The following is a 24,760-nucleotide window of genomic DNA, read 5'->3' on the forward strand; positions in this document are numbered from 1 at the left end:
CACCCAGGCGCCCTAGTTTTTACAGTTTTGAAAAATAACATTCCACCCTATTGAAGTCCCATCGTCTGATTATTATAACATTTTATTAGTGTTAGTTTGTTTCTATGTCTTTATACCTTTGAGTCAATTGTATTTTCAGGAAGTTCTGAAACTCGGGGCGCCTGGGTGGCTCAGTCGTTAAGCTTCTGCGTTCGGCTCAGGTCATGATCCCAGGGTCCTGGGATCGAGCCCCGCATCGGGCTCCCTGCTCATTGGGAAGCCTGCTTCTCCCTCTCCCACTCCCCCTGCTTGGGTTCCCTCTCTCGCTGTGTCTCTCTCTGTCAAATAAATAAATAAAATCTTTAAAAAAAAAAAAAGGAAGTTCCGAAACTCAGTGAGATCTAACCATTAGTGGGATAAAAAGAGAAATAGTTGGCAGGTGTAACTTTCTTCTTCCACTGTCTTTGCCATGTTCTCCAACAGCTGTGGAAGAATGGAGATCCTTTCTGAAGACTCTGGAGAATATAGTTTAGAAGACCCACAGAACATGAGCTTGTTGAAAAGGCAGAATCTTCAGAGTCTACAGAACTGGGCCCTGGGATTATTCTTTATGATACTTTCTATTATCGGGGCTCCTGATTCTTATAGGTGAGGGGATAAATGAACCCATTTCAATGACCCACGTGATGCTAAAGGCCTACACAGTGGGGGAAGAGGGAAGAGAGTGGATTTAAGTGATGTAAAATTGATCTTGGATAGATAGGACATGGCGGCTGCCCAGATATTGGGGATGAGGGTGAAGCTGTCATTAAAGAAGACTCTAAGGTTTCTCACCTGTTTGACTGGATGGCAGATAGAGGCAATCCATTATGAGAAGAGGAGTTTGGCAGAAAATAGAATATTTAATTATCAAGGCATCTGAAAAAAGTTTAGTTCTCCTGTAAGTATAGGATGATAGGTTCTACTTTGGTGTAATGGATACTTTCATGTCTCAGAATCCAAAATGTAGACACAATTAGTTTGAAAAATTGCTACTTAAGGCTACTCTGACTAAAGGGGAAGGAAGGGGACACTTTGGCAAAAGTCACCGTGCTGTTTCAGAATTCATCATAGCTAGAAATATGCCCTCACTGTGGAGGGAGATCTCAAAAAGTTCAGAGAAAAGAGGAAGCCTCCATGCTGGGGGCCTTACGGGGAGGCAGGGGCCCAGTGTGTATTTAGAGGCACCTGGAGGAGGACCTGCCTTGCAGGGCCAGCTCTGAGGCAAGGGACTAGGGAGCTTGACTGGATGGGGTGGGAGATATTCTTGGAAGGAGCACAGAGGGTCAAGCCAGACCAGCTGAAGCTACTTGTACAAGGCCGGAAGGAGACGCGCAGAGCCAGGACACGCGCAGAACTGTACACACACAGGCTGTGTGAGGTGCTGTGTACCATGGGGTGAAGGCCCAGTTTAGGGGGATGGACAGCGGGCTCAGTGGAGGCAAGAGGCCCCCAAAAGGTGTTCTACGGTAGGTCAAAAATTGATTCAAATAGAAAGGAAAGAAGGGGCATCTAAAGAAAATAATGTCCTTACACAGGGAATCGAGTCTTTAGTGAATTCTGATTTGAAAAGAGCCTGATTGGGGTGCTTGGGTGGCTCAGTCCGTTAAGCATCTGACTCTTGATTTCGGCTCAGGTCATGATCTCAGGGTCATGAGATCAAGCCCGGGCTCACAGTGGGCGTGGAGCCTGCTGATGATTCTCCCTCCCTGCCCCTCTCCCACCTCTTCCTCTCCATCTCTCCCTCTCTAAAAAAAAAAAAAAAGGAAAGAAAGAAAGAAAAAAGAAAAGAGCCTAATCAAAATATGGGACAAACAAGGAATGGAAAAGATAGACAATTAGAAGAGTGATCTGTTGGCTGAGGAGATGAGTGAAAAATATCAGAGGACAGTATAATGAAATGATAGGTTTTTTAAGGAATGCTTTAAGAGTGAATAAGGAAGGGGCGCCTGGGTGGCTCAGTCGTTAAGCATCTGCCTTTGGCTCAGGTCATGATCCCAGAATCCTGGGATCGAGCCCCTCATTGAGCCCCTCATCGGGCTCCCTGCTCGGCGGGAAGCCTGCTCCTCCCTCTCCCACTCCCCCTCCTTGTGTTCCCTCTCTCACTGTGTCTCTGTCAAATAAATAAATAAACTTAAAAAAAAAGGAGTGAATAAGGAAAAGGTGTGGGCCCACTGGTAGGGACAGGAGGGGATAATAACGAGAGCTGAGAAGAAAATTGCTGGCTGATTTTTCTAGCAAAGGGGACACTGAAAAGATGTTGGAGGGGAGCCTAGCTGGTTCAGTTGGCTAAGTGTCAGACTCTTGGTTTGGGCTCAGGTCATGATCTCAGGGTCGTGGGATAGAGCCCCACTTTGGGCTCTGCGCTCAGTGCAGAGTCAGCTTGTCTGCTTGAGATTCCCTCTGCCCCTCCCCCCTTTCAAATAAATAAATAAATAAAATCTTAAGGGGAAAAAAAAAAAAGGAAAGCGTGTTGCAGAGTTCACAGCAGCACCAGGAATGATGGGGAATCGGGCTCAGCAAACAGGCAGCCGCTGGGACCCCAGCCAACACTATGCCGCAAAACCAGTTTGGGGAGGTGCTGGCTGTTGAGACTGTTGAACACTGGATGTCATAACCCATTCTGCCACCTGCACTGGGCCCTGGGTGCTGCCGGGCCTGCTGCCCACGGCCGCAGTGGGCGGCAGGGTGAGTGTCTCTGGGGGGGGTTAGGTAACCTCCCTGGTTCCAGCTGCGAGGAGGCTGGAGGAGCCGGGATTAGGCATGTTCAAAGTCTGATGGGAAACGAACTCGGCTTCCTTCAAGATGGGGAATTTGTCAATCAGTGGAAGGGGCATCGGACAAAATTAAAGACTCACCTCAGGTTGCAGCCAAGAGACCAATGACAGTGTGACCAGTCAGAGGGAACGGCAGTTATTTTCGAGAAAAATGCAGAGGCCTGGGCTCCATCCGTGGCAGCGGGAATGGAGGAGAGGGTACAGATTTTAGTGAGAGCACAATGGTAGAGTGAAGAGCATTTCATGATTACATGCAGGGGCGAAGGAGGGGAGAGTATCTAAAATGCCTTTTGAATGCCTGTGGCTTCAGGAATTGGATGAGTGGCCATGCTATTAACCAGGCTAGGTCATCCAGGAGGAGGGGGACGTTTGGGAAAATGATAGGTCGGTCATAGTTGACATCCTGAGCTTGCAGCGTCTGCAAGACACACAGCCGGGGATAGACAACAGACATATTTGGATACCATTATCTTAAAGACGGCTAACTATGCAGCAGGCTCTCCAGGGAAAGGAAGCTCTGATTTGCAGCATTTCCCAATTTCCGTGGTGTGAAATACACCCACTTTGGCCAATTTCAAACTACCAAAGTGAGGTTACTGAAAGTGGATTTGGGGACGCTTGAGTGGCTCAGTCGATTAAGCGTCTGCCTTCGGCTCAGGTCATGATCCCAGAGTCCTGGGATCCCTGCTCGGCGGGGAGTCTGCTTCTCGCTCTCCCTCTGCCGTTCCCCTCTGCTTGTGCTCTCTCTCTCTGACAAGTAAATAAATAACATCCTTAAAAAAAAATAAAAATATGGGCGCCTGGGTGGCTCAGTTGATTAAGCGACTGCCTTCGGCTCAGGTCATGATCCTGGAGTCCCGGGATCGAGTCCCACATCCGGCTCCCTGCTCGGTGGGGAGTCTGCTTCTCCTTCTGACCCTCCCCCCTCTCATGTGCTCTCTCTTTCTCATTCTCTCTCTCAAATAAATAAAATCTTTAAAAAAAATAAAAAATAAAAAATAAAGTAAATAAAAATAAACAGAAGTGGATTTGGGAAGAGATGTGCACAATCAGCTCCCAGACGTGACTGGGACTAGGGGTGAGGATGCCGTCTCCCAGACAGAGCGGAACCCTGGGGATAGAATCTTCAGGGTGGACTGAAGAAGAGGAGCCCCTACAAGGCACCAGAGTTGACAGAAGGAAAACCAAGAGAGAATGGGCACTTCAAGATCAAGCCCAGATCAGAGCCCTGTCAAGCTCTCCAGAATGAACTTCCATATTCATTCCTTTTCTCAGCAGTCTCCTACTAGTCCTGTGAGCTCTTTGAGGGAAGAGATTTGTCTGACTCAGCTGTGTCCTCTAGGTTAGCATACAGCAGGCACTCAGCAAATAATTTCACTAATATCGCAGGGAAGATTCATGTCCACCAGTTTCATGAGGCACCACAAGAATAACTGGATATATATGTTACAAGATGTTTTTGCTCAATATTGGAAAAAACTCCCTAGCATGTCTCCAAGTAGACCCATCTTGTGTTGTCTGTCCCACATCCCTCCCATTCTTCTGGGAACTGTTACCCTCCATGCCAACGGAGTTCTCAGGCAGTCACTATGTTCCACAGGAATCTACCGACTAGTCCTGCTATGGGCACCTGACGCAGCTGGGATTTGGGGAATCAGAACTTGGTCCCTCTTGCATAGCACCTGTGGGAGAAGAGGTGGCAGCATCATTTTTCTGCCTTACGAGGCTAGGGAGAGTAGCGGGGAATCCCAGCAGCGTTTCCCTGGTTCCATTCATTCTTCTGTCCAAATGTAACCCTATAGGGCCCTTTCTCTGACTACATGGCCCCATACCCGCCAATAAAAGTCCCTTACCTCAGCAGAAGCTGGATTTCTGTACTCTGCAAGCGATAGTACTAGTACTCAAGCAGAACTCACCAAATACTTAGTCATCTATGTGAAAAGTTGTGTGTTCGCTACCCTAAGTATTCACGCAGTCTGAATGACCACTTGAAACGGGTTTAAAAGAAGCTATTGTCAAGGGTGGTAGCCCTAAATTAACAGCAACAGCAGCAGCTACCTCCCTCAATATGAGTGCTTGCTGTATGCCTAGCTGTTAGCGGAGGAAAAAAATCTTTTTAAAAAGATTTATTTATTTTGGAGAGCATGAGCGTCAGGAGGGGCAGAGGGAGAGATCTCAAGCACTCTGCGCTGAGTGTAGAGCCCGGGGTTCGATCTCATGACTCCGAGATCATTACCTGAGTGAAATCAAGAGTTGGACACTTAACAGACTGAGTCACCCAGGTGCCCCAGGAAGGTGGGTTTGATCCAGGTTTATTAAGACTTCAGTTTTTTTTTTAAGATTTTATTTATTTGACAGAGAGAGACACAGCTACAGAGGGAGCACACGCAGGGGGAGTGGGAGAGGGAGAAGCAGGCTTCCCGCGGAGCAGGGAGCCCGATGCGGGGCTCGATCCCAGGACCCCAGGATCATGACCTGAGCCGAAGGCAGACGCTTAATGACTGAGCCACGCAGGCATCCCAAGACTTAGAAGTTCTTAATCACTAAGGTAGAGATTCTTAAATTTTCTACTCTCAGGATCCCTTTATGATCTTAAAAACTAAAGACCTCAAAGAATTTTTGTCTTTGTGGGTGAACATCTACAGATACATCTATCTCTCTCTATATATATACACACATCTATATATATAAAATGGAAATCAAAACCAAGAAATTTAAAAGACATAAAAAGAACAAAATCCATCATGTTAACACAAATATTTTTATTAAAAGCCACTATTTTTCAAAACAAAAAAATCAGAGAGTGGCACTGTTTTACATTTTTGCAAATCTCTTTTGTATCTAATAGAAGACAGCTGGATCCTCCCGCCTGCTTCTTCATTCAGTGCGTTGCTTTGACTGGAGGATATAAGGAAAAGCTGGCCTCATGCCGCCATGTAGTGGAACAGGAACTTCATGAACCTCCTGAAAGGGTTCCAGGAGCCCCCAGGAGTCCTCAGACCATAGTTTGAGAACCAATACAGTAAACTAGACTGTTTCTCAGTTAAAGACTGCATTACCACTGGGTTAGTTTTAGAACTGGCAATTCCTTCCATGACCAAGACTTTTTTTTTTTAAAGTAATCTCTATACCCAACATGAGGCTTGAACTCGTGACCCCAAGATCAAGAGTCGCATGCTCTACCGACCAAGCCAGCCAGGCACCCCCATGGCCAAGACATTTTAAACAAACTGCAAAAGATGGTGGTGGTTGAGGCAACTTGAATTCTTTTTAATTCCATTTTAAGTGACATCAATTTTCAACTTGAGTTCATAAATTCTTCTTTTGCCAGACAAAATTACATATTAGATTTTTTCACGTTTATTTTTCTAAACTAAGAAGAGAGAGCAACAGGTCACATACATGGTCAAGGTTAACATTCGTACAGTGGTTTTACAGTTTCCAAAGCTTCTTTCTGTGCACATATGATGCCATTTAGTTCTTAGGAGCCATTCTATAGGGGAAAGGGCGGAGCAGAGAGTCGACTTGCCCAAGACTGCCATCCATGATCAGGCTGTGGACCAGGATTCCTTGTGACCAAGCGATGTGCTCACAGGACAACTCTGCTCTAATGAAGAAACATCTCACTTTTGAAAGGAAGCCTTCTAACCTAGGAAGAGGGGACCCTTTATTTACGTTCACTTTTTCACATACACAAGAGACAGCATCTGTTCTAGAATCCAACTGGATTTTATTTGACACAGAATACAATATGGCTGCAGGAACAGCAAACTGAAAAGACAAAGCAGAAAAGACACAGTTCTATCTAATTTATAATTAAGTAACAGAAGGGCAAGTCATTAAATGAATAACAGAACAGTTGAGCTCGATGGAAGAATTCTCTTTCTAGTGCCCATACCTGAAAGACAAAGTAAATTATTTTATTAATTCCTTAGTAATTTCCTCCTGAGACTACAAAACCTGCTAAAACATAGGAGCAGATGTAATGAAAACTTTTAAAAGATGTGAGTACAAGTGTACTCCAAGATTGGGCCGACACAAGTCTCTGCCCCTTTTATTTTATCCTGCATAACATTTTACCTACTACCCTCTTCTTAGTGACAGTCTCTCCATGGGCCTCAACTATACCTACCTGATCCTCCTTCCAGTTACCAGACAGATGTGGGCAGTATTAGGGAGGGAAGGGGAAAAGTCAGAACCGGTGGCTGTGACAGGGAGCTGCTCTGGTGGCGCCAGTCAGTGGCTCAGACACCCTTTGAGCACTCGGCCTCCCCTTCCCACTGCGGCTTATTTTCACTTCAAATCTGCTACTCAGGCAAATATGGGGAATAGTCACTGAACAGCCTTCAATTTCAAAATCTATCACCAGGTCCAATTTCCGCCCTGATTACATTCAGCACTGCAGAAAGAGAACTGTAGAGAAATGAGGTACGGATTTCAGGTGATTTCTGATTTCCCCAAAAGCCAAAATTTGGCTCTAACAAGATTATATAAAAACAAACAAGGCCGGGAAATTTCTTCCACATATAAATGGACTGCTTGAACAAAAATCCTTCATTATTATCTTACTCAATCTTTTGTCCGGTTCTTTATGGACAGTTAGCCTCTGATTAAAATACTTATAACAGGGCGCCTGGGTGGTTCAGTCGTTAAGCGTCTGCCTTCGGCTCAGGTCATGGTCCCAGGGTCCTGGGATCGAGCCCCACATCGGGGTCCCTGCTCCGCGGGAAGCCTGCTTCTCCCTCTCCCACTCCGCCTGCTTGTGTTCCCTCTCTCCTGTCTCTCTCTCTGTCAAATAAATAAATAAAATCTTTAAAAAAATAAAAATAAATAAAATACTTATAACAAAGTCTAACATATAATAACCAGGGCACTCGAACTCTGGGTCATGGCTTCGATCAGCCTGAAGGACTACTAGATGTTTTAAGCACTTCTCGTATGAAATCTATGTGAATGTTGTCTAGAAAAAAGTTGTTGTGCCAAATTCCACACAGGGTAGAGCTCCAGTGTTTGTTAGTGGACTGGAGGGAAACCCAGTCCATCACATTAAAGGATGCCATCGTTTGCTCCTTAGGAATCTGTTTTCACAAAGCACTGCTGAGCATGGCCTTGTGACAAGGCTGCTGGCTGGACAGAGTGGTGGTGTCAAAGCCCGACACAAGAAGTCTTCAAACCCCCCACTGCCTCGGCTCAGTCCAGGGAATATTTAATGGGCAACAGGGGAAAGTCTGGGTCCAAAACAGAACTTGGAGCCTGCTCCATGGCAGAGCCAATTACTTGAGAGCCAATTACCAATCTCTTGAGAATGTAGAAAAGTGCTTTTGCCCTGATATGTGTGACTTCATGGTTCTACTCAGAACTCGAGCTCCCGAGGATGGGGAAGGACTGTCTCACACGTTTTCGTATCTTACACATTAGGTAGCATACACGTTGCTGAATGAAGGATAATGGTATGAGCTAAACACCGAGTATCTGGCAGGTTTCTTAAAAAATGAACGTGCCAGGGGTGCCTGGGTGGCTCAGTCGTTAAGCGTCTGCCTTCAGCTAAGGTCATGGTCCCAGAGTCCTGGGATCGAGCCCCGCATTGGGCTCCCTGCTCCGCGGGAAGCCTGCTTCTCCCTCTCCCATTCCCCCTGCTTGTGTTCCCTCTTTCGCTGTGTCTCTCTCTGTCAAATAAATAAATAAAATCTTTAAAAAAAAAAAAAAAAAGAAGGTGCATTAGATAAGACTTCCAAAAATTCGTTACCAAAATAAATAACCAAGTGTAAAAGCAAAATAACGGTACCAATAAGGGATTTCTAAACATTTAACAAGCTCAAGAACCCCATTTTTTGTTTTTTAAACTTAATGATATCCTATTAATCAAACCTCATATTTATTTCTTTAATTTATTTATTTTTAAGATTTTGTTTATTTGACAGAGACACAGCGAGAAAGGGAACACAAGCAGGGGGAGGTGGAGAGGCAGAAGCAGGCTTCCCGATGAGCAGGGAGCCCGATGCAGGGGCTCGATCCCAGGACCCTGGGATCATGACCTGAGCCGAAGGCAGATGCTTTACGACTAAGGCGCCCCAAAACTCATATTTAAATAAAAATCCCCCTTCTCATAAAAAATTTGATAAAGCAAATGATCAATAATTCAACAGCAACAAAAAAGGGCATTTCACACAGAGGCATAAAAACATATGAAAAGTAGCCAATCTTACTCAAAATTCAAAAAATGCAACTGAACACTAGTTGTGTTCAACTATCAGAGTAACTAAGATGGAAAAGTTTGATAATAGAGCCTCAGCAGGAAATGGAGAAAGGGGCATTCTGCTGCATTGTTTAGAGGGAGTGTAAATTACAACATATTCTTGGGAAAGGAAAATCTGACTTTATCAAAAATAAAAATGTACAGTTTTACTCAGAAATTCCTCTTTTAGGAATTACTGCTACAAATATACCTGCACATATTCACAAAGATTCATGTATAAGGATGGTCAACCCTACACACTATTTTCAAGTGAAAAATTTGAAACCTAAACGTCTATCAATAGGGACTGATTAAATAAATTATGGTACATCAACATAAAAAATACTTTGCAACCATCAGAAAGGAGGTAGTCTGATATATATGGATATGGAAAAACTCCAAAATGTATGAAATGAAAAAGCAAAGTGAATTACTATGTAGGATGCTCATATTTATGTTAAAATTATATACGTATATCCACCCACATACATGAAAGCACATGTACGGAGATAGGAGGTACTAGGAAGCTGATGGTCACCTCCGGGAGTAAGATTAGGAGACTAAGGTGGGAAATTAATTTTTTTGGTATGCCCTCTTGACTATCTGAATTTTAAAAAATTTACCATGTCATGTTTTATTTGTGTAATACTAATAATTTAATTCAGATAGCCATAAATACCATATCAGAGTTAATCAGCATGAGATAAACCAATGAAGCAGGATAGGTGGATGTGATTCTAGCCCAAAGCAAAGATACCTGACATTGGTTAGCCCAGGGAGCCTTATTATGGAGGTGATTCTGGAAATATTTAATAGTTTGCAGATTCTCGTATTTTCTACTTTCACAGACCCTGGGAGTTGGGAAACTCCAGGCTGCAAACTTAATGTCGGCCACACCTTTGTGCCTTTTCCTCATAGACGAGTCCTTGTTTAACCAAAAGTTCGTTTGTAGAACAAGGTATGTTCCCTGTCTCCATCTTCTCAGACTATGCACCCTCCAGCTTGAGGTGACTCAAGGATGGCACGGACCACAGAACCCAGTCTTACAACATCAAAACAGCCAGAGACACCTACTTTTGGAATTCCCACTCTCTGTTGTCCAACGGACACACCTGCCGTGTTTTGAGCCAGCGAGAGATGCAGTGGAAGTGAAAAGCATGCTGGAAGAGAAGACACATTTTATTAAAAATCATTCTGTGCAGGCTCAGCCATCTACTGATAGTATGTCTCAAGGGCAGCGGCCTGGTGACACACGGGGGGCCAGCAAACAACGGGAGACAACAAACAATGAGAGGCAAAAGGTCAACAACTGCTTACACCTTGGTCAGGTACAGGACATTCCCACTGGAACATCTGTTAGAAATGTCGTAACCACTACAAAAAAATTATTTGGCAAGGGCGCCTCTCTCCCCTTCTCTAAAGGGAAGATGGAATGTGGCTTCCTGGTCCTTTTCAGCCTGTAAGGGGAGGCTTCTACTTTCCTTGGACACATGTCAGGAGGCCCTTGATCACAGGCAGATTTCAAACTTCCCCATTCTTTGTCCCCAACTGCCCCTCCCCCACCTTGGAGAATGGGAACCCCAGGAGCAGGGAAGTCTCCTGCCGCTGCCGCCCACCCAGAGCCAAGATGGGCACGTCCCCAATCTCTCCACACCCAGCTCAGCTCTGTTCAAAAGACCTTCTTTCCAGATTTGTTCAAAGATGTACTGATATTAAAACAGCTCAGTACTTGGTAAGCCTTTAAGGGGTGAGGCACTTTCTCTTAAAAAAAGAATGAGATAAAAAAAAATTAGGGTAAAAGGAAGCCTTATGATGGACAAACTGCACACAAGCAGCTGAAAGATCATCAAACGACTTATTTCATGATCAAGGCCAGAAATAAAATGGCCAGAGTACCAAGAAAACTGGTTACTGACAGGGAACTAGGAGGTGACTTTCAGATTTGGGCAAAAGGAAAATCTGTGTGAGTTTTTTGGTGTGAGTGAATGACAGGCAGATGTTACTCATAATACCTCACTGGAGCAGAGTATTAAGACAGCAGCAGCAAGTGCTCCCCCTCATCTCATCTGTGATGAGCTGGCTCAGGTGGGGACAGGGGAGAAATGCTGACACCCCAACAGAATGAAAGCTTCTGCAAGCTTGATTTAGTAACAGCCTCGAAATCTGGTCAGCAGGCCCCACCACAACATGCGTGGACCTTCGAGAAGAGTCACTGAGTGGACTGCCATCATGGCCATTGTCTTTTAATAAAGACAAAAGCAGAATTTGGTAATTAAGAGTGGAATCCACAGCTAGTACACTATGGGCACTCAACAGGACAAATACTCTCCCAGGGCGAGAGCTTTAGGAGATCCCTTTCATGCAACTCATTGACTCTCATACAACTCACTGTGAAAAAGAGAAAAAACCAAAACTTCTAGAAGGCAGAAAGCTGAGGCATTTTTTTCTCAATCACCAGGTAGTAGGGACAGGTTCACCTAGGGGTATTCAAGAGGCCTTTCTCCACCGGCCCCCCCGCTCCCTGCCCCCATGAGGCACCTTGCAGCAGTACAGGATCCTTATACCCTCAATTACCTCGGAAGATGGAGGGAATGAGGGGCTGCAAATAAGGCTACAGAGCAGGTGACAGCATCGCTGAACCACTCTGGTCCCAACTTTCTTCCTGTTAATAACCTACGGTCTGTTGATGGGTATATTTAGCAGTCTCAAAGTACACTGCCTAGTGCTTTACAGTTCACAGAAGATGCTAACATGTATTACCTAATTGGAGCCTCACAGCAACCCTGGCAAGCAATCATGACAGGTAATATTACTTTCATTCTGCAGACAGGAAACTGAAACTCAGACAAATCAAGTGACTCGCCTAATTCATGGAGCCGGTGAGAAGACCCAGAACTAGAAGCCAGCACTGGTCCAGAGGTCTCTGACACACCATGCCAGCTCTTCTCTGTGGCCAGCTCCCCGGGCTAGTCTCGCCTTCGCCAAATTTAAGGGAAGTTCACTTCCTTTTCCTTCCACCAAAAAATAACGTGGCCCTTGGTGTATGCCTGAAATGTCAGGCAAAGAGCCCAATATATTTTCTTTCTTTATCTCCATAAACAACAAATCTAATTGGGCCAATACTGGCTACTGTGGAACTGCTCAAAGGGCCTTGGCAGAATGAAGAAGGTGCAGCACATGCTCGGGTAGGGCAGAGCCTCAGCCTGCTGGGCCGAAGTACTGATAGTTACTATCTGCTCAGTAACCAGCCCCCTCCCCCAAAGGTGACACTTATGTCTCCTATGTGGCAGGATAAAATAATTTCATCCTGATTATAGGATGAGGGAACCCAGGCTTGGGGATGTCAAATACCTTGATGTCTGAAGTCACTTAGCAAATAAGTCAAAGACAGGGAATGGTGGTCTGACTCCAGAGCCCCTTAGGCCTGTGCCATGCTGGGAGCTGTGGATCCCTTTTCCCCTTGGCACAGGACAGGACAATTTTAGCTCATGTGAGTGGGACTATATGGCTATACAGATGACTTTTTAACACATGCTAGAAATAACATATTTGATGTTATCCTTCACAGCTGTCACACCGTGGAAGGCTGTACATTCAGTCCAATGATGCTGGACAAAACATTTCTGGCATGAGCCACGTTAAAAAAAAAAAAAAATTCTAACCTAGTACATTTGCCACACTTTAAAACACACACACACGGGCCCTTGAGCACACAATTTATTCGCCGAACTTAGTTCCACAAGGCATACAGCCCTAAAAAAAGATGTTAAGAAGGTAAAGATATCCACCAACGGGAGAATATTCCAAAGACTGCCACAGGCTTTGCAGGCAATTCCCAAAGATGAATCCCCAAAGTGTTGCTAACAAAAGTGGGTCCACTTTATGATTAAGACAAAATGGTGCCCCTGCAATAACTAATAATTTTTAACCTGTAACAGGTGAATACTACAAAGATTTAAAATCTTTTTTACTATTTGTATACCTTTTGGGAGAAAGGTGGGCTAGGCATTTTTTTTCCTAGTTATTTTCAAGACTGGCAAAGCAGGAAAAGTGGTAATATGTTTACAAGCCATGCTGATAGGGAAAGATGTTTCCTTACGTTACAGACTCCCCATGCAACAGTGCACTCTTCAGAAGTAGCAGACGCCTGGTTAGCTTGACACTCTATGCCTGTGGGAACAAGAGCAACAAGATCACTGGACCTCCTGAGCAACAACCTTTCAATCTATAGCAGCCCTACCTGCATAGTAACACAAGGACAGGATTTGGGCAGAGGCAGGGGTGAGGGTGGTGCAAACCTGGACAAAATCAAGCGGTTCATTAGTCATAATTATTTTTTAATGAGTGTAAGAAGGAGTGAAGCATAGAAGGCAGACATGTGACTTAACAGTTTGCTTTGCAACGATTTCCTATCCTTGTTCACAGAGTGATGAAGGAAAAGACACTTTTTAGTTCTGAACATAACCTGACCTGTCCAAATGAAAGTGATTTCTCCAAGTTTGGTCAATTTAGTAAATTCCTAAAGCTACCTTGTAACTCTTACTGTTCTGAGAACTGGCATCTTCTCCCCCTGTTCTTGGCAAATGCTGCCTCTTAGGCCCTTACAACAGGATGGCCTAGTTGGGTAACAAGCTCCAGTCTCTAAAAGGGTCAGGCAGACACATAGGAACCGGGACAGAAGCAAAATAAAAGAGGGGAAAGAGGCCTGCAGCAAACTGTAGTATATGCTGTGTGAAAGCACCAAAACTCAAATGTCTTTAAAACACTGTCAAACAAAGCTAATCTGTTAGGCCAATGGGTTAGAGATTTGGGGCCCAGCACTTGTTGATGCTTACTACCCCTGAGGTGATTCTGTCTGGTGAACAGAGCACATTATGGCAAATACATCCAAATATCAATTTCACAGAGGGGAGGAGAGAGGAATTTAAATAGAATACAAATCTGACTGAGATCAAGAACTGATGAGTAAAGCTCTACTGGAGATAAATATTCAAGGAACAAGAATTAATAATGTCTAATTTGCTTTCTCTGAAGGTGGTAACTAAATGGAGTCTCCCATTTGAAGAATAAAAAGTTTCAGGAAAGACTAATAGGAGACAATTACCTCAAACTTCCATAGGTGAGAAACAGTAAAACTGTAAGCAAATAGTGCTGAGGCTTGAATGGGTCTATTTGGTCTTGGGGGAAATTATATGCCATAAGGGATTTTTTCCATTCTTCAAAAATATGAAAGGCAAGGGGTCTGAAATCACAGAACTTCCTTTTCCTACCAGATTCACACTACAAAGAGAAGGGTTTTCCTTCTGATAGGAATGGATAGTCTAGGGTCTACGCAGTATATTCAAGGATTTACTGGGGCTGTGACTACACTACCATATTCAAAAGTAGAGAAAATAAAATCTGATGTCCTTCAAGTTGGATCCTCTTGATGAGTGCAGTGTATTATGAAATTAGCTAAATAAGAGGCATAATTATTACTAAAATAAATAACTATTTCAAGGTATGTTATCATGTTTAAATTTTTCTAGGTCAAAGTATTTTTAAGGGACTCTGTCTTTCTATGTGCAAAGTAGGCTCTCGGTACTTGAATAAGCAAACAAAACCACTTCTACAAACAGAGACAACGGGGGCCAAATATATATGCATTCTTTACCTGGTAATTCCTAACAAAGAACAGAAATATATAGGAGGGATAGGATTGCAATCTAGAATGCTACATAAGAAAGGATGTGGCAAGGAAAATTACTAAATACGAGTGTAAAATGTTTTCAAACAGAAAATGTTCTTGAGCTGTTGGTGCAGAGTGAGTACAGGAGTTGAGTCGTTCATTTAAACAGGGAAAGTAACTGTCCACTGTCAACCTACAGCAGCCAAAACAAGCAGCACATAACGGGTTCCTGTCATACCCCTGCAAAGGCAGAAGCTTAGTGCATGTGATACATAAAGCTTGGAGACTTTTAAACTTCAATACAAGAGCATTACCACCAAAGGACTGCTAAGGAAGCAATGGTTTCATCTTGGAAGCAGACAGATTTCACACTTTCAAAACAGGGATAGCCCTGTGGTTTAGGAGGAGGCTAACTTCTCACCGGCAAAGGCTGGGTCTACACCCTTCTGGATGCCCTCTTCCATCTGGAACAAGATTACCTGAGGTAATGGAGAAAACCTAGGAGACTGTGTTTTTCAGCAACTCTTCAGAACAAAGAAATGGGGCAATATACAATAAATACAAAGCTAGAATAGGGCATGTAGTGTCAATTTTGACTCAAAAGAGGATGTCTTCAGACCAAGAAAGCTTTATAGAAGAGTCCAACTTGGGCACAGCCATAATCACTCTTATTTATTTAGGGCTATGTATATAATTATTCATTTAATGCCAGGCCAGAATTTATTAGAAAATGGCCATTGCTAAATCAAGATTCTAATTTTCAGCTTTAAAAAAGGTCTTTTTACAAGAATCATAATCCATTTACTTATTTTCAAAAAGATTTTATTTATTTATTTGACAGAGAGATAGCACAAGTAGGCAGAGCGGCAGGCAGAGGGAGAGGGAGAGGGAGAAGCAGACTCCCTCTGAGCAGGGAGCCCGATGCGGGGCTCGATCCCAGGACTCTGGGATCACGACCTGAGTCGAAGGCAGATGCTTAACTGACTGAGCCACCCAGGCGCCCGAATCCATTTATTTTTTTAAAGGAAGGCAAGCCCAGTTGTGGCAACCAGACTTCTCTTTAGTGTCTGTGATAAACAAGAGGGTATGTTTCTTAAGGGTAAAAAGTTGGATCTCAGTCACTGTTTTATCCTGGTGCCTAGCAAAATGTCCAGGATGTGCGTATTCATTGAATGAATAAAAGACAGGACTTGAGAACAGACTCTTAATTATAGAGAACAATCTGATGGTTACCAGAGGGGAGGATGGTGAGGGGACGGGTTAAGTAGGTGATGGGGATTGAGTGCACTTGTCATGATGAGCACCGGGTGATGTATGGAAGTGTTAGTCACCATACTGTACACCTGAAACTAATATAACGCTGTCGGTTAACTAACTGGAATTAAAATAAAACCTTAAGAAATAAAAAAAACCTTCTCAATTAAAATTTTAAAAATACATGACTTGAAAATACTTCATAATTTTTTGTTATAAGAGTTCAATATTCTGGGGTGCCTGGCTGGCTCAGTTGGTAGAGCACAGGGCTCTTGATCTCAGGGTTTTGAGTTCAAGCCCCACGTTGGGGCCTACTTAAAAAAAGAAAAAAAGGGGTGCCTGGGTGGCTCAGCCGATTAAGCATCTGCCTTCGGCTCAGGTCATGATCCCAGGGTCCTGGGATCGAGCCCCGCATCGGGCTCCCTGCGTGGCAGGAAGCCTGCTTCTCCCTCTCCCGCTCCCCCTGCTTGTGTTCCCTCTCTCACTATGTCTCTCTCTGTCAAATAAATAAATAAAATCTTAAAAAAAAAAAAGAGTTCAATATTCTACTACTTCATCTAACATTTAAAATATATCATAGAGTAGGTAGGTGTCTAACTGAAGACCTACATTGATCCCTTAAGTGTTCAACTCTAAGACAGAGTATTAATGGCCTTTGTCTGTTGTGGTCCTCCCAAGAAGTACATTCTCTTGCATCGAGAGAGACACAAAATGACTTAAATATAGAAGTGGGGAAGTGGGGGACAGGGTTATTTGGAATCATTAACTATTTACAGAAGAGAGACCCAAGAAAATAAAATTTGTTTTGGGCACAACTCCTTATGAAAATGCACAGCAACAAAATTGGCAAGCATGTAATCAAAGACCCCACCCAAACACATTTAAAACTGTGCATATGTTTTTCTGTGATGGGTTCCTTCTATCTGTATTAAACATCATGGTAGCTGCTGTCTGCTTTGACTGTTGTGTGAAAGGTAAACAGGGTCAAAACTCAAAGAAACCAAGGTCAACAAACTACCAACACATGGTATTTGACTGGTGCTTTCCAAGTTGCAATGATCACAGACTATTCCTCTATTTTGTATTTTTATTATTCATTGAGCAAGTATTTAGTGAGAACCTATTATGTACTGGACACTATGCTAGATGCTGGGAATAGAGCAGTAAATAACATAGACATGATAGAGAACCAACTAAATTAAATACTACAAAGGAAACTATAGGAGGTCTTGGGAATATTTAACAGAACTGTCACAGCCTGTGTGTATCTAAGTATGGTCAGGGAACACATCTCTGAGCTAGATCAAGGTGAGATCCAAAGACCAACTATGGCTTAACTCCGCATTGCCTAAAAAAGTCACCACTAGCCTCATATGGCTATTGGGCACTTGAAATGTGCCCAGTCTGAATTGAGATGTGCTGTAAGTGTAAAATACACCCCAAAGACTTAGTACCAAAAATAGAATGTAGAATATTTCACTTTAAAATATTATTTACATGTTGAAATGAAATTTTTTTGGATATAGTAGGATAAATAAAATGCAAATCATCTATATCTTTTTATTTTAATGTGGGTACCAGAAAATTTTAAATCACGTATGTACTTGCATTTGTGGCTCATATTTAGATTGGACAGTACTGGGCTAGGCAAAGGTAGTGGAGAGAAGAGGGAGAATATTCCACACCGAGGGAAGAGGATATGTAAGGGCTCTATAAAAGAGCATGGACACTTCAAGAATGGAAAGAAAGCCAAAGAAACTACCAGAGTGAGTGGGAGAGTGGTGCAAGATGAAGCTGGAGAGGCAGGTGAGTGATTTACAAACTAAGTGCCTGTAAATTCAACTCTAGAAAGCTGAAATTTCTTTACCTCATACCTGATCTCCGTAACAAACCATTTTAGTACCTGGATGAAAAAGTAACCTCAACTGTTCCTGGTGTGATCAACATACTTGCCCCTATTACTATAAGGATCCTGAGTCCATCAACGGCTATGATCAAATTCACCATGTGCTGGCTACTATACATGATGGAAGATGTAGGAGATTTAAATGAACTTTCTTTACTGCAATTAGTTGTCTATTTAGATGTTGGCAGTGATGTCCTCTTAACTTTGGGGCTAACATTGCAATTCCTTACTTATTTGGCTTCTTTCTTTATAAATCTTGCCAAGCAAAAACTAGCTTTGGTAGAATATTTTAGCTCAAAGTTTATTTTTTTCCTTTCACTATTTTTGCCTTTGAGTCTGGGTATGAGATGGGAGATATAGAGGAATAATCAACAGTGCCTCTGTGTCCACAACTCATTCTAAATGTGTGCTTGCCATCTTTAGATTGAGTATATTTATTCTGAGAGATGAGTGTGCCTCCAGGATATCATTAAATCTACTCTATTTCAAATATACCAACGGACTAGAGGCAGAAGACACCAAGTGTTCTGACTATGCTTTATATCTCCTTGGGAAGAAGAAATTTGGTCACATCAGGATAGCCACAATCTCTGTAACTTCTCAACTTCCTCCCATTCTCCTCCAGTTACTTACAAAGATCCATAATGTGGTTCCTGCAGATGGCACAGTTATCAACCACAATATCCCAGGCCCAGAGGGCTACTGCATTCCACTGCAAAGAGAAAAAGGGGGAACAATGCACTCTCCTTGTAACACAGGCACACACACACTCCAGGATTTCATGCTGCACCTGCAGTTATCACCTCTTTGGCCACAAGAGTTTGGGGATATTACATTACTCTTATTTATTTTATCAGAGGGCAACAGCAGGCTACATGTGTGCTCACCCATTCTTCCAACAGTTGAGTATACGAACACAGATTAATCATCTTTATTTTCTCCTACAGCTTACAATAATTTAGTCAACCATATCAATGTAAGAAAATCAGGAATAATTTTTAAGTGCCTGTTTTAGGTTTAATAAGCACAAACTTGAATTTCTGTACAGATTCCCCTGAAGAACTCAATTTCTGCACAGATAAATATCTGCTCTTCAAGGCAGCTTTGAAAGAATGAGTGGGGAGGTGAAAGCTAGGAACAGAATGGACTAAGATGATGATTGGATCATAAAATGGGTAATCATGGGATAAGCTGGATAACTAATTATCCAGTGTCAGTACACAGAGCAAGGTCACCACTTAAATCTTACAAGATTATTTCACAACAAACTCTAGAATTCACTAGAATTTTGGTTAGTTATTATTATCAAATAAACTGATGTTCTCAACTTTTACATGCCCAGACTCATATTTAGTTAAGGTAATTCCAATTAAGAGCTCATCTGAAAGCGGCATTTAAGTAATTCAATCTTCTGGCTTCTGCAATTACAAATATTCCCAAACTCCCTTTTCATCCACTAATTTGGTGCCACTTCCAAAACCTTCATCTCTTTCAAACCCAATTCTCAGTGTCTAGTTCAACTTCTTCAGCACTTTTCACCCGACAGCTTCAACTTGAAGGAAAAAAACCCCTATTTCTATTCTTCAATATGGCTGCTGGCTGTTACTGAGCATGCAGTGCCCACAATGAAACACCAAAAAAGCACTAAGAGGGGGAATATTGTCAGTGTTTAGCCAGATGTTCCAAGAATAACATTTTCCCTATCCCAGAGTCTTCATTTTGAACAGATTTATTTGATATTATGTGGGAATCGGCGCTTTTCTCCCAAACTGTTGGCAAACCACTGTAAGGCATTTCATGCAAAAAGACACGTTCCACATTTTTGCTTTCCCACTTTCACCAGGTCGTTCGCCACTAGTAGTCAACCCTTCCTAAACGACACAAGGTTTGGGCTCGCGTTTTCTTTTTAACAAATTCCACCATGGTTTTTGTTTTTGTTTTTTTTGGACAGAGGGAATCGATTCTGGATATGACCACAGGACTGTGGCGTCTGTGTGACAAACCAACAGACCTCTCAGAAGAGTCAAGAGTTGTTACACTGGAGACACTTCAACTCGGCGGGGACGAGGACTAAGAGAGAGGGCTAAGGGAGGCCTTGATTAGGCGAGGACCGGGCTGGGGTCCCTCAATCAGAAGGACCCCGGGCTTCGGGAAGAGGCGGGGCAAGGAGATCACCAGCGGGGCTCCTCAGAGGCCTCCAATGCAGTAGGAACTCAGGTCCCGGCTTTCGCCGCACTGCCCCCATCCTCCACCCACCGCATCGCTCCGACTCCCCCTTCCATCCACCCCACCCACTCCTCCCCACCCCTCCACCACTCCAGTGACAGCTCAGGCGCTTGGCTCTCTCAGCCAAGTCGCAACCCCGCGTATCGCAATAAGCGCCTCCGTGATTGGCCCCTCAGACTCCTAGCGAAACCAATACTGCCATTGGCAGTGGGCCCCAGTCACGCCGATCAACTTTAAGACCCGCCCCCCAGCTTCCTTTCCTGGTACCGGTCCCAGGAACGCCCTGAAATGAAGCCCTTTCCTCCGCGCCTCGGTCATCCTCGGGCCTGCCAGCCAGATCCGCGCCTCTCTACCTTCCCTGAGGAAGGCGCTGGCGAGACCCAACCTTTTTCACTTCAAAGCGCTTCTTGCCCGCGCCGCTGTTGGTGCCGCTCGGGGTATCCACATCCATCGCTGCCGCCATTTTGGAAACACAAGGTCTGTCGTCAGGCCACTGCGCCTGCGCACCAGCGCACGCCTCGCTCCCCTCCCGCCCCAGCACCTCCTCCCGTACCCCGCCCCTTGCTGGCGCGGGAAGGGCAGGTGGGGGCGGAGCGCGTGGCCACGCCTCTTAAAGGCGCTGGTACAGGTCCCTCCCCCCCCCTTCCGGCCCCCGCGTCGGCTGGGGAAGAGGCGGTGGCCGGGGCGGGGCCGGGCGGGGCCGAGCCGACGTGATCGAGCCGGGTGGAAATGCTCGAAAGACTCCCCCTCGCCTGCTCCCGCGGGAAGCCCCCGTCCACACTCCTTCAGCTGGGGCGGCGGCTGCTTCCTCCGCCTCGGCCGCGACCTGCCGCCCCGGCCCCGCCCCGCCTCGCCTCCCCCCGCCGCCGTCGCCGCCGCCGCCGCACAGCTCCAGTGCCGGCGGGTCTAACGCTGCGTTCCGCCAGGGAAGCGGCGAGGGCGGGCGCCCCGCCTCCTGCTGCCGAAACCGGAGACCCCACAATTTCGCAGGTCCCGACCCGCTTCTGAGCCAGGCCCGACGTGCAGCCTCCCTGGGAGAGCCGGGTCCGGGCACCGTTTGGGTCCTGATTCCGATTCGGGAAATGCTCAGGATTCGACGGGGAGACGGGAGCTCCCCGAATGTCCTCTCCGGGGCCCAACTGTGTAGGCATTTTCCACTCCTGCCTTAACCTGCCCACCTGAAATAAGCGGAGGAGAATTGGGAGCCGGGGAGATGCCATCTCCAGCCCGCCCGAAATACCAATCCGTGCTAGAATGCCCTTTGGTTAAGGTACACGGCTTCAACTTCACATACTTGAGCACATATTTCCTGTTCCTCAGTTGGTCATCAGACAATGGGTCCTTTCTCCCTAATTTCCGTCCTCTTTTCGCTCCTTGCTTTGTAGTCACATCTGCAGTCGCTGTACGTCTTAAATTGGTGTGAGGCATTTGGCCATTGATTCTTACTGGTCGTTCCTTCCTAGCCAAAGCATCTGTACTTTGTCACCCTCCCATTTCTAGATCCGGCCCCCCTTGTGAATCTCTAACCTTGCAGAGAAATGACTCGACTAGATCACTCTTGAATCTTGTATTGGCTTATTTGAAATCTCGTATTTTCTCTTAAAAGAAAATTGGAGCGTATTGACTCCATTGCCAAACTGGAAGAACTGCGATTTGTTTCCTTATCTTGGTCATAACCAGGAACAACAAATCCATGAAAACACCACCATAGCTTTAACCAGACTTGGAAAGAGAAAAATTGTGTGAGACCTTAAAACATTATAGGAACCCTACACAGTTTTTCTTAGCCCAAGTTTTGTTAGAGTAATAATTCCATGTTGAGATTTCTATCATCTAATTTATTGTGTTCCCAAGTGCCCTTACAGGATATTAAAAACCCATAGTAAATTAAGGTATTAAGGGCATATTTATCCTTCATTAAAGAAATTCATTATGTACAAGGTCCTGTTATAAATAGGAGAGACGTGGTGATGAAGGAGTTAAATTCCTTGTAGGGAAATAATACACAAGCAAATACATTGGGGGAAAAAACACCCTCAGGTATCAATAAATGCTATTAAGAAGACAAAACGAGGGGCACCTGGGTGGCCCAGTTGATTAAGTGTCTGCCTTGGGCTCAGGTCATGATCCTGGGGTCCTGGGATGGAGTCCTGTGTTGGGCCACCTGCTGGGCGGAGAGCCTGCTTCTCCCTCTCCTTCCTGCTCGTGCTGTCTCTCATTATCTCTGTCTCTCTCTCTCAAATAAACCAAAAAGAAAAAAAAAAGACAAAACGAGGTCATGAAATCGAGGGGAGAATTAGGGGATTAGGCAAGGCCTCTATGAGTAGTGACATTGCAGCTGAAGTCCTTCACAAGGGCCTAAAAGATCCTGCATGATCTGTTACCCAGGCATTTAATGTATTTTCTTCCTTTTTAAAAAATGGTATGCATATTTTCTAACAGGTTTTTCATTTACTTATTTATTAGATTTATTTGTGTGTGTGTGTGTGTGTCCTCACCAAGAGGGGAGTTTTTGTTGTTTTGTTTATTGGTAACAATGCAGTGCCTGGTACATTGCAGGGCTCAGTATGTGTTGAATAAATTTGAAGCTTATTGAGCAAGGAGAGTGTGGTAAGAGATATCAGACAGACAGGCAGAGGCCAGATCAGAGCAGGTAGGGATTTGCAGATGTTATGGGAAAGTACTAGAGGGTTTAAATTAGGGGAAGGGACTAACTGACAAAATCTTAAAAGTTTTTAAGCTTTGTGAAGAAGGTATTGTAGGGCTATAAGAGAGGAAGCGGCAACAATTTGCAAGTTGTTTGCTTTATATAGAGCTACAGTAGGGAGATGTATGATCTTAGGGGCAGTTGCATTAAGCTATGAAAACCTCATGTACTGATCTCTCCTTTGGAGATTTGCCTTGCTGTGGTGATTGGCCATGACATTCTGTACCCTAGACTCTACTGCATAAACCTAAGAAAACTTTTCATAGATTTCATACAGATTCCTGTCTGTCTTCACAGTTTCACTATTTACAATGCAACAGTTATAATTTTAATTTAGTTCCATTCCTTTCATCCATCTATTCATTCAACAATTTCTAAAATATCTACAGAACCTGCTGTCTGTCAACTACACCATGCTAATCTAGATAAAAAGGCATCTGATATTTCAAGTATTTACAAAAGACCCCTTTCATCGTTGCTCTTATGGTATAGTAGCAGAGAGGCAAGTCAGTTATTGATAATTCCAATGAATTTTAGGAAAGGGGAAGTTTGGGGTACTTTCAAACAGAAAGCAGGTCTGTTGGGGGGGTTGCTCGTAGTGGGGAAGTCTTCTTAGAAGAAATGGTTTGCGATTGAAGGATGAGCCAGACAAAAAGCAGCAGATGCAGAGGGATGCTGGTAAATGTTTAAAAACCAGCTCTAAAAAAACAAGACAGGAAAGCCCTGATCTGTAGTGTGAACAGCCAGATTGCAAAATTCCTGAAAATTGCTCTTGTAACCTGATGTAAGCTGGCTCTATCACACACAAACTGAGTGATATGGAAGAAGGTGGCATTCCAGGTAGAGGGAACAGTGTGCAGAAGGGACTCAAAGCTGGAAAATGCACAATGCATCCATAAAGACGTCTGGAATGACTGGAGTATAAAGAAAGAATGATATAAATGAGTGCAATGATTGTGTAAGAGTCAGTTGTTTGCATTTCTTCTCATTTCTGTATTTAGCAGTCATGTTGGTAACTTGAAATTGGCCATAATAGTAGTATTTACACCATGGGAATTGGCAAACACTGCATATCAGGGTTTTCCACTCCCCAACTTGTTTATTAAATATTTATCACTGGTAGGGGGCCAGGTCATGCAGAATTGTTCAGTGGACACATGCAAAGGGTTTTGGTCCTTATCCTTAGTGATGGGAAGCCATTGAAGGATTTTAACCAGTGACATACATGGTCAGATGTGCACTTTTAAAAAGTGCTAGAACATGGCCCTAAAGTAAAGAAATTGGATCCCAAAGATTACAGGTGGGGAATTTTTGAAGTATGTCCATATCCAAGTGGAGATCAAAGGAGCCCAACTAAAAGAACCCTGAACTGACAGTGACAACTGTGGATTGAACAGAAGTTCTTTTTAAAAGGGCTATTTTGAAGATTATGATTCTGACTTTAGAGGAACTGTGGTGATTAGCAGTGGAAGGAATCATGTAAAATTCCTTAAATAAAAATTTACTGACTTTAAATTAAAAAAAGAAAAGTGTTAGGCAGAGCTTCCACTTCTGGGAAGGTGGAGTAGACATACTTTTCCCTATTCTTCTCTCTTACCACTGAAATCCCTGAACAGGATATATTTTTAAAAATAATAAGACTCTGAGAGACAGAAGAGGCAGACCAGTTGGGACATCGGGACCTGAGGAATGACATGGTAGTGAGTTCCGTAGGTTTTCTTTTTAATTCCTATGTCCCAGACTTGGAGCTGAGGAAGCTGGTAGCCAGGAATGCCATTGAGTACAGACAGAAAAGGAAGAAATAAATAGAAAAGAAAAAAGAACAACAACAAAAAAGGCTGCTTACTTTAGCAAACAGAAAACTTTAGACAATATCTGCTCTACTCCAAACAACAGACAAAAAATGTGGCCCCACTTGCATCCATGCCGGCAAAGCTGAATGAGGAGCCTAGTCTGTACAGCTTGCAAG

General features: G+C 44.0%; 1 protein-coding gene across 2 annotated transcripts; it reads right to left on the reverse strand.

Moving 5' to 3' along the window:
• Positions 1-5,547: 5,547 nt before the first annotated feature.
• Positions 5,548-20,605, reverse strand: RBX1 (ring-box 1). Of its 2 annotated transcripts, XM_021687434.1 has the most exons (5): positions 20,470-20,605; positions 18,492-18,570; positions 13,130-13,200; positions 10,105-10,190; positions 5,548-6,693 (listed from the first exon to the last, which is right to left on the reverse strand). In XM_021687434.1, the coding sequence occupies exons 1-5, from the start codon at positions 20,545-20,547 to the stop codon at positions 6,681-6,683; spliced, it is 327 nt and encodes a 108-aa protein (XP_021543109.1). In that variant the 5' UTR covers positions 20,548-20,605; the 3' UTR covers positions 5,548-6,680. The 2 variants fall into 2 exon arrangements, with proteins under 2 accessions (XP_021543109.1, XP_044771252.1); XM_044915317.1 differs by lacking the exon at positions 13,130-13,200 and having other exon boundaries at positions 20,470-20,586.
• Positions 20,606-24,760: the final 4,155 nt, after the last annotated feature.

Source organism: Neomonachus schauinslandi, chromosome 5 (assembly GCF_002201575.2).
Source record: "Neomonachus schauinslandi chromosome 5, ASM220157v2, whole genome shotgun sequence".
NCBI classification, from domain to species: Eukaryota; Metazoa; Chordata; class Mammalia; order Carnivora; family Phocidae; genus Neomonachus; species Neomonachus schauinslandi.

Excerpts from the sequence above, each read along its gene's own strand:
- RBX1 (XM_044915317.1), bottom strand. The coding sequence starts at position 20,547 with ATGGCGGCAGCGATGGATGTGGATACCCCGAGCGGCACCAACAGCGGC. Across the intron at positions 18,571-20,469 it reads AGCGCTTTGAAGTGAAAAAG|TGGAATGCAGTAGCCCTCTG; the intron begins GTTGGGTCTCGC and ends TTCTCTTTGCAG. Across the intron at positions 6,694-10,104 it reads AGAGAGTGGGAATTCCAAAA|GTATGGGCACTAGAAAGAGA; the intron begins GTAGGTGTCTCT and ends TTTGTCTTTCAG.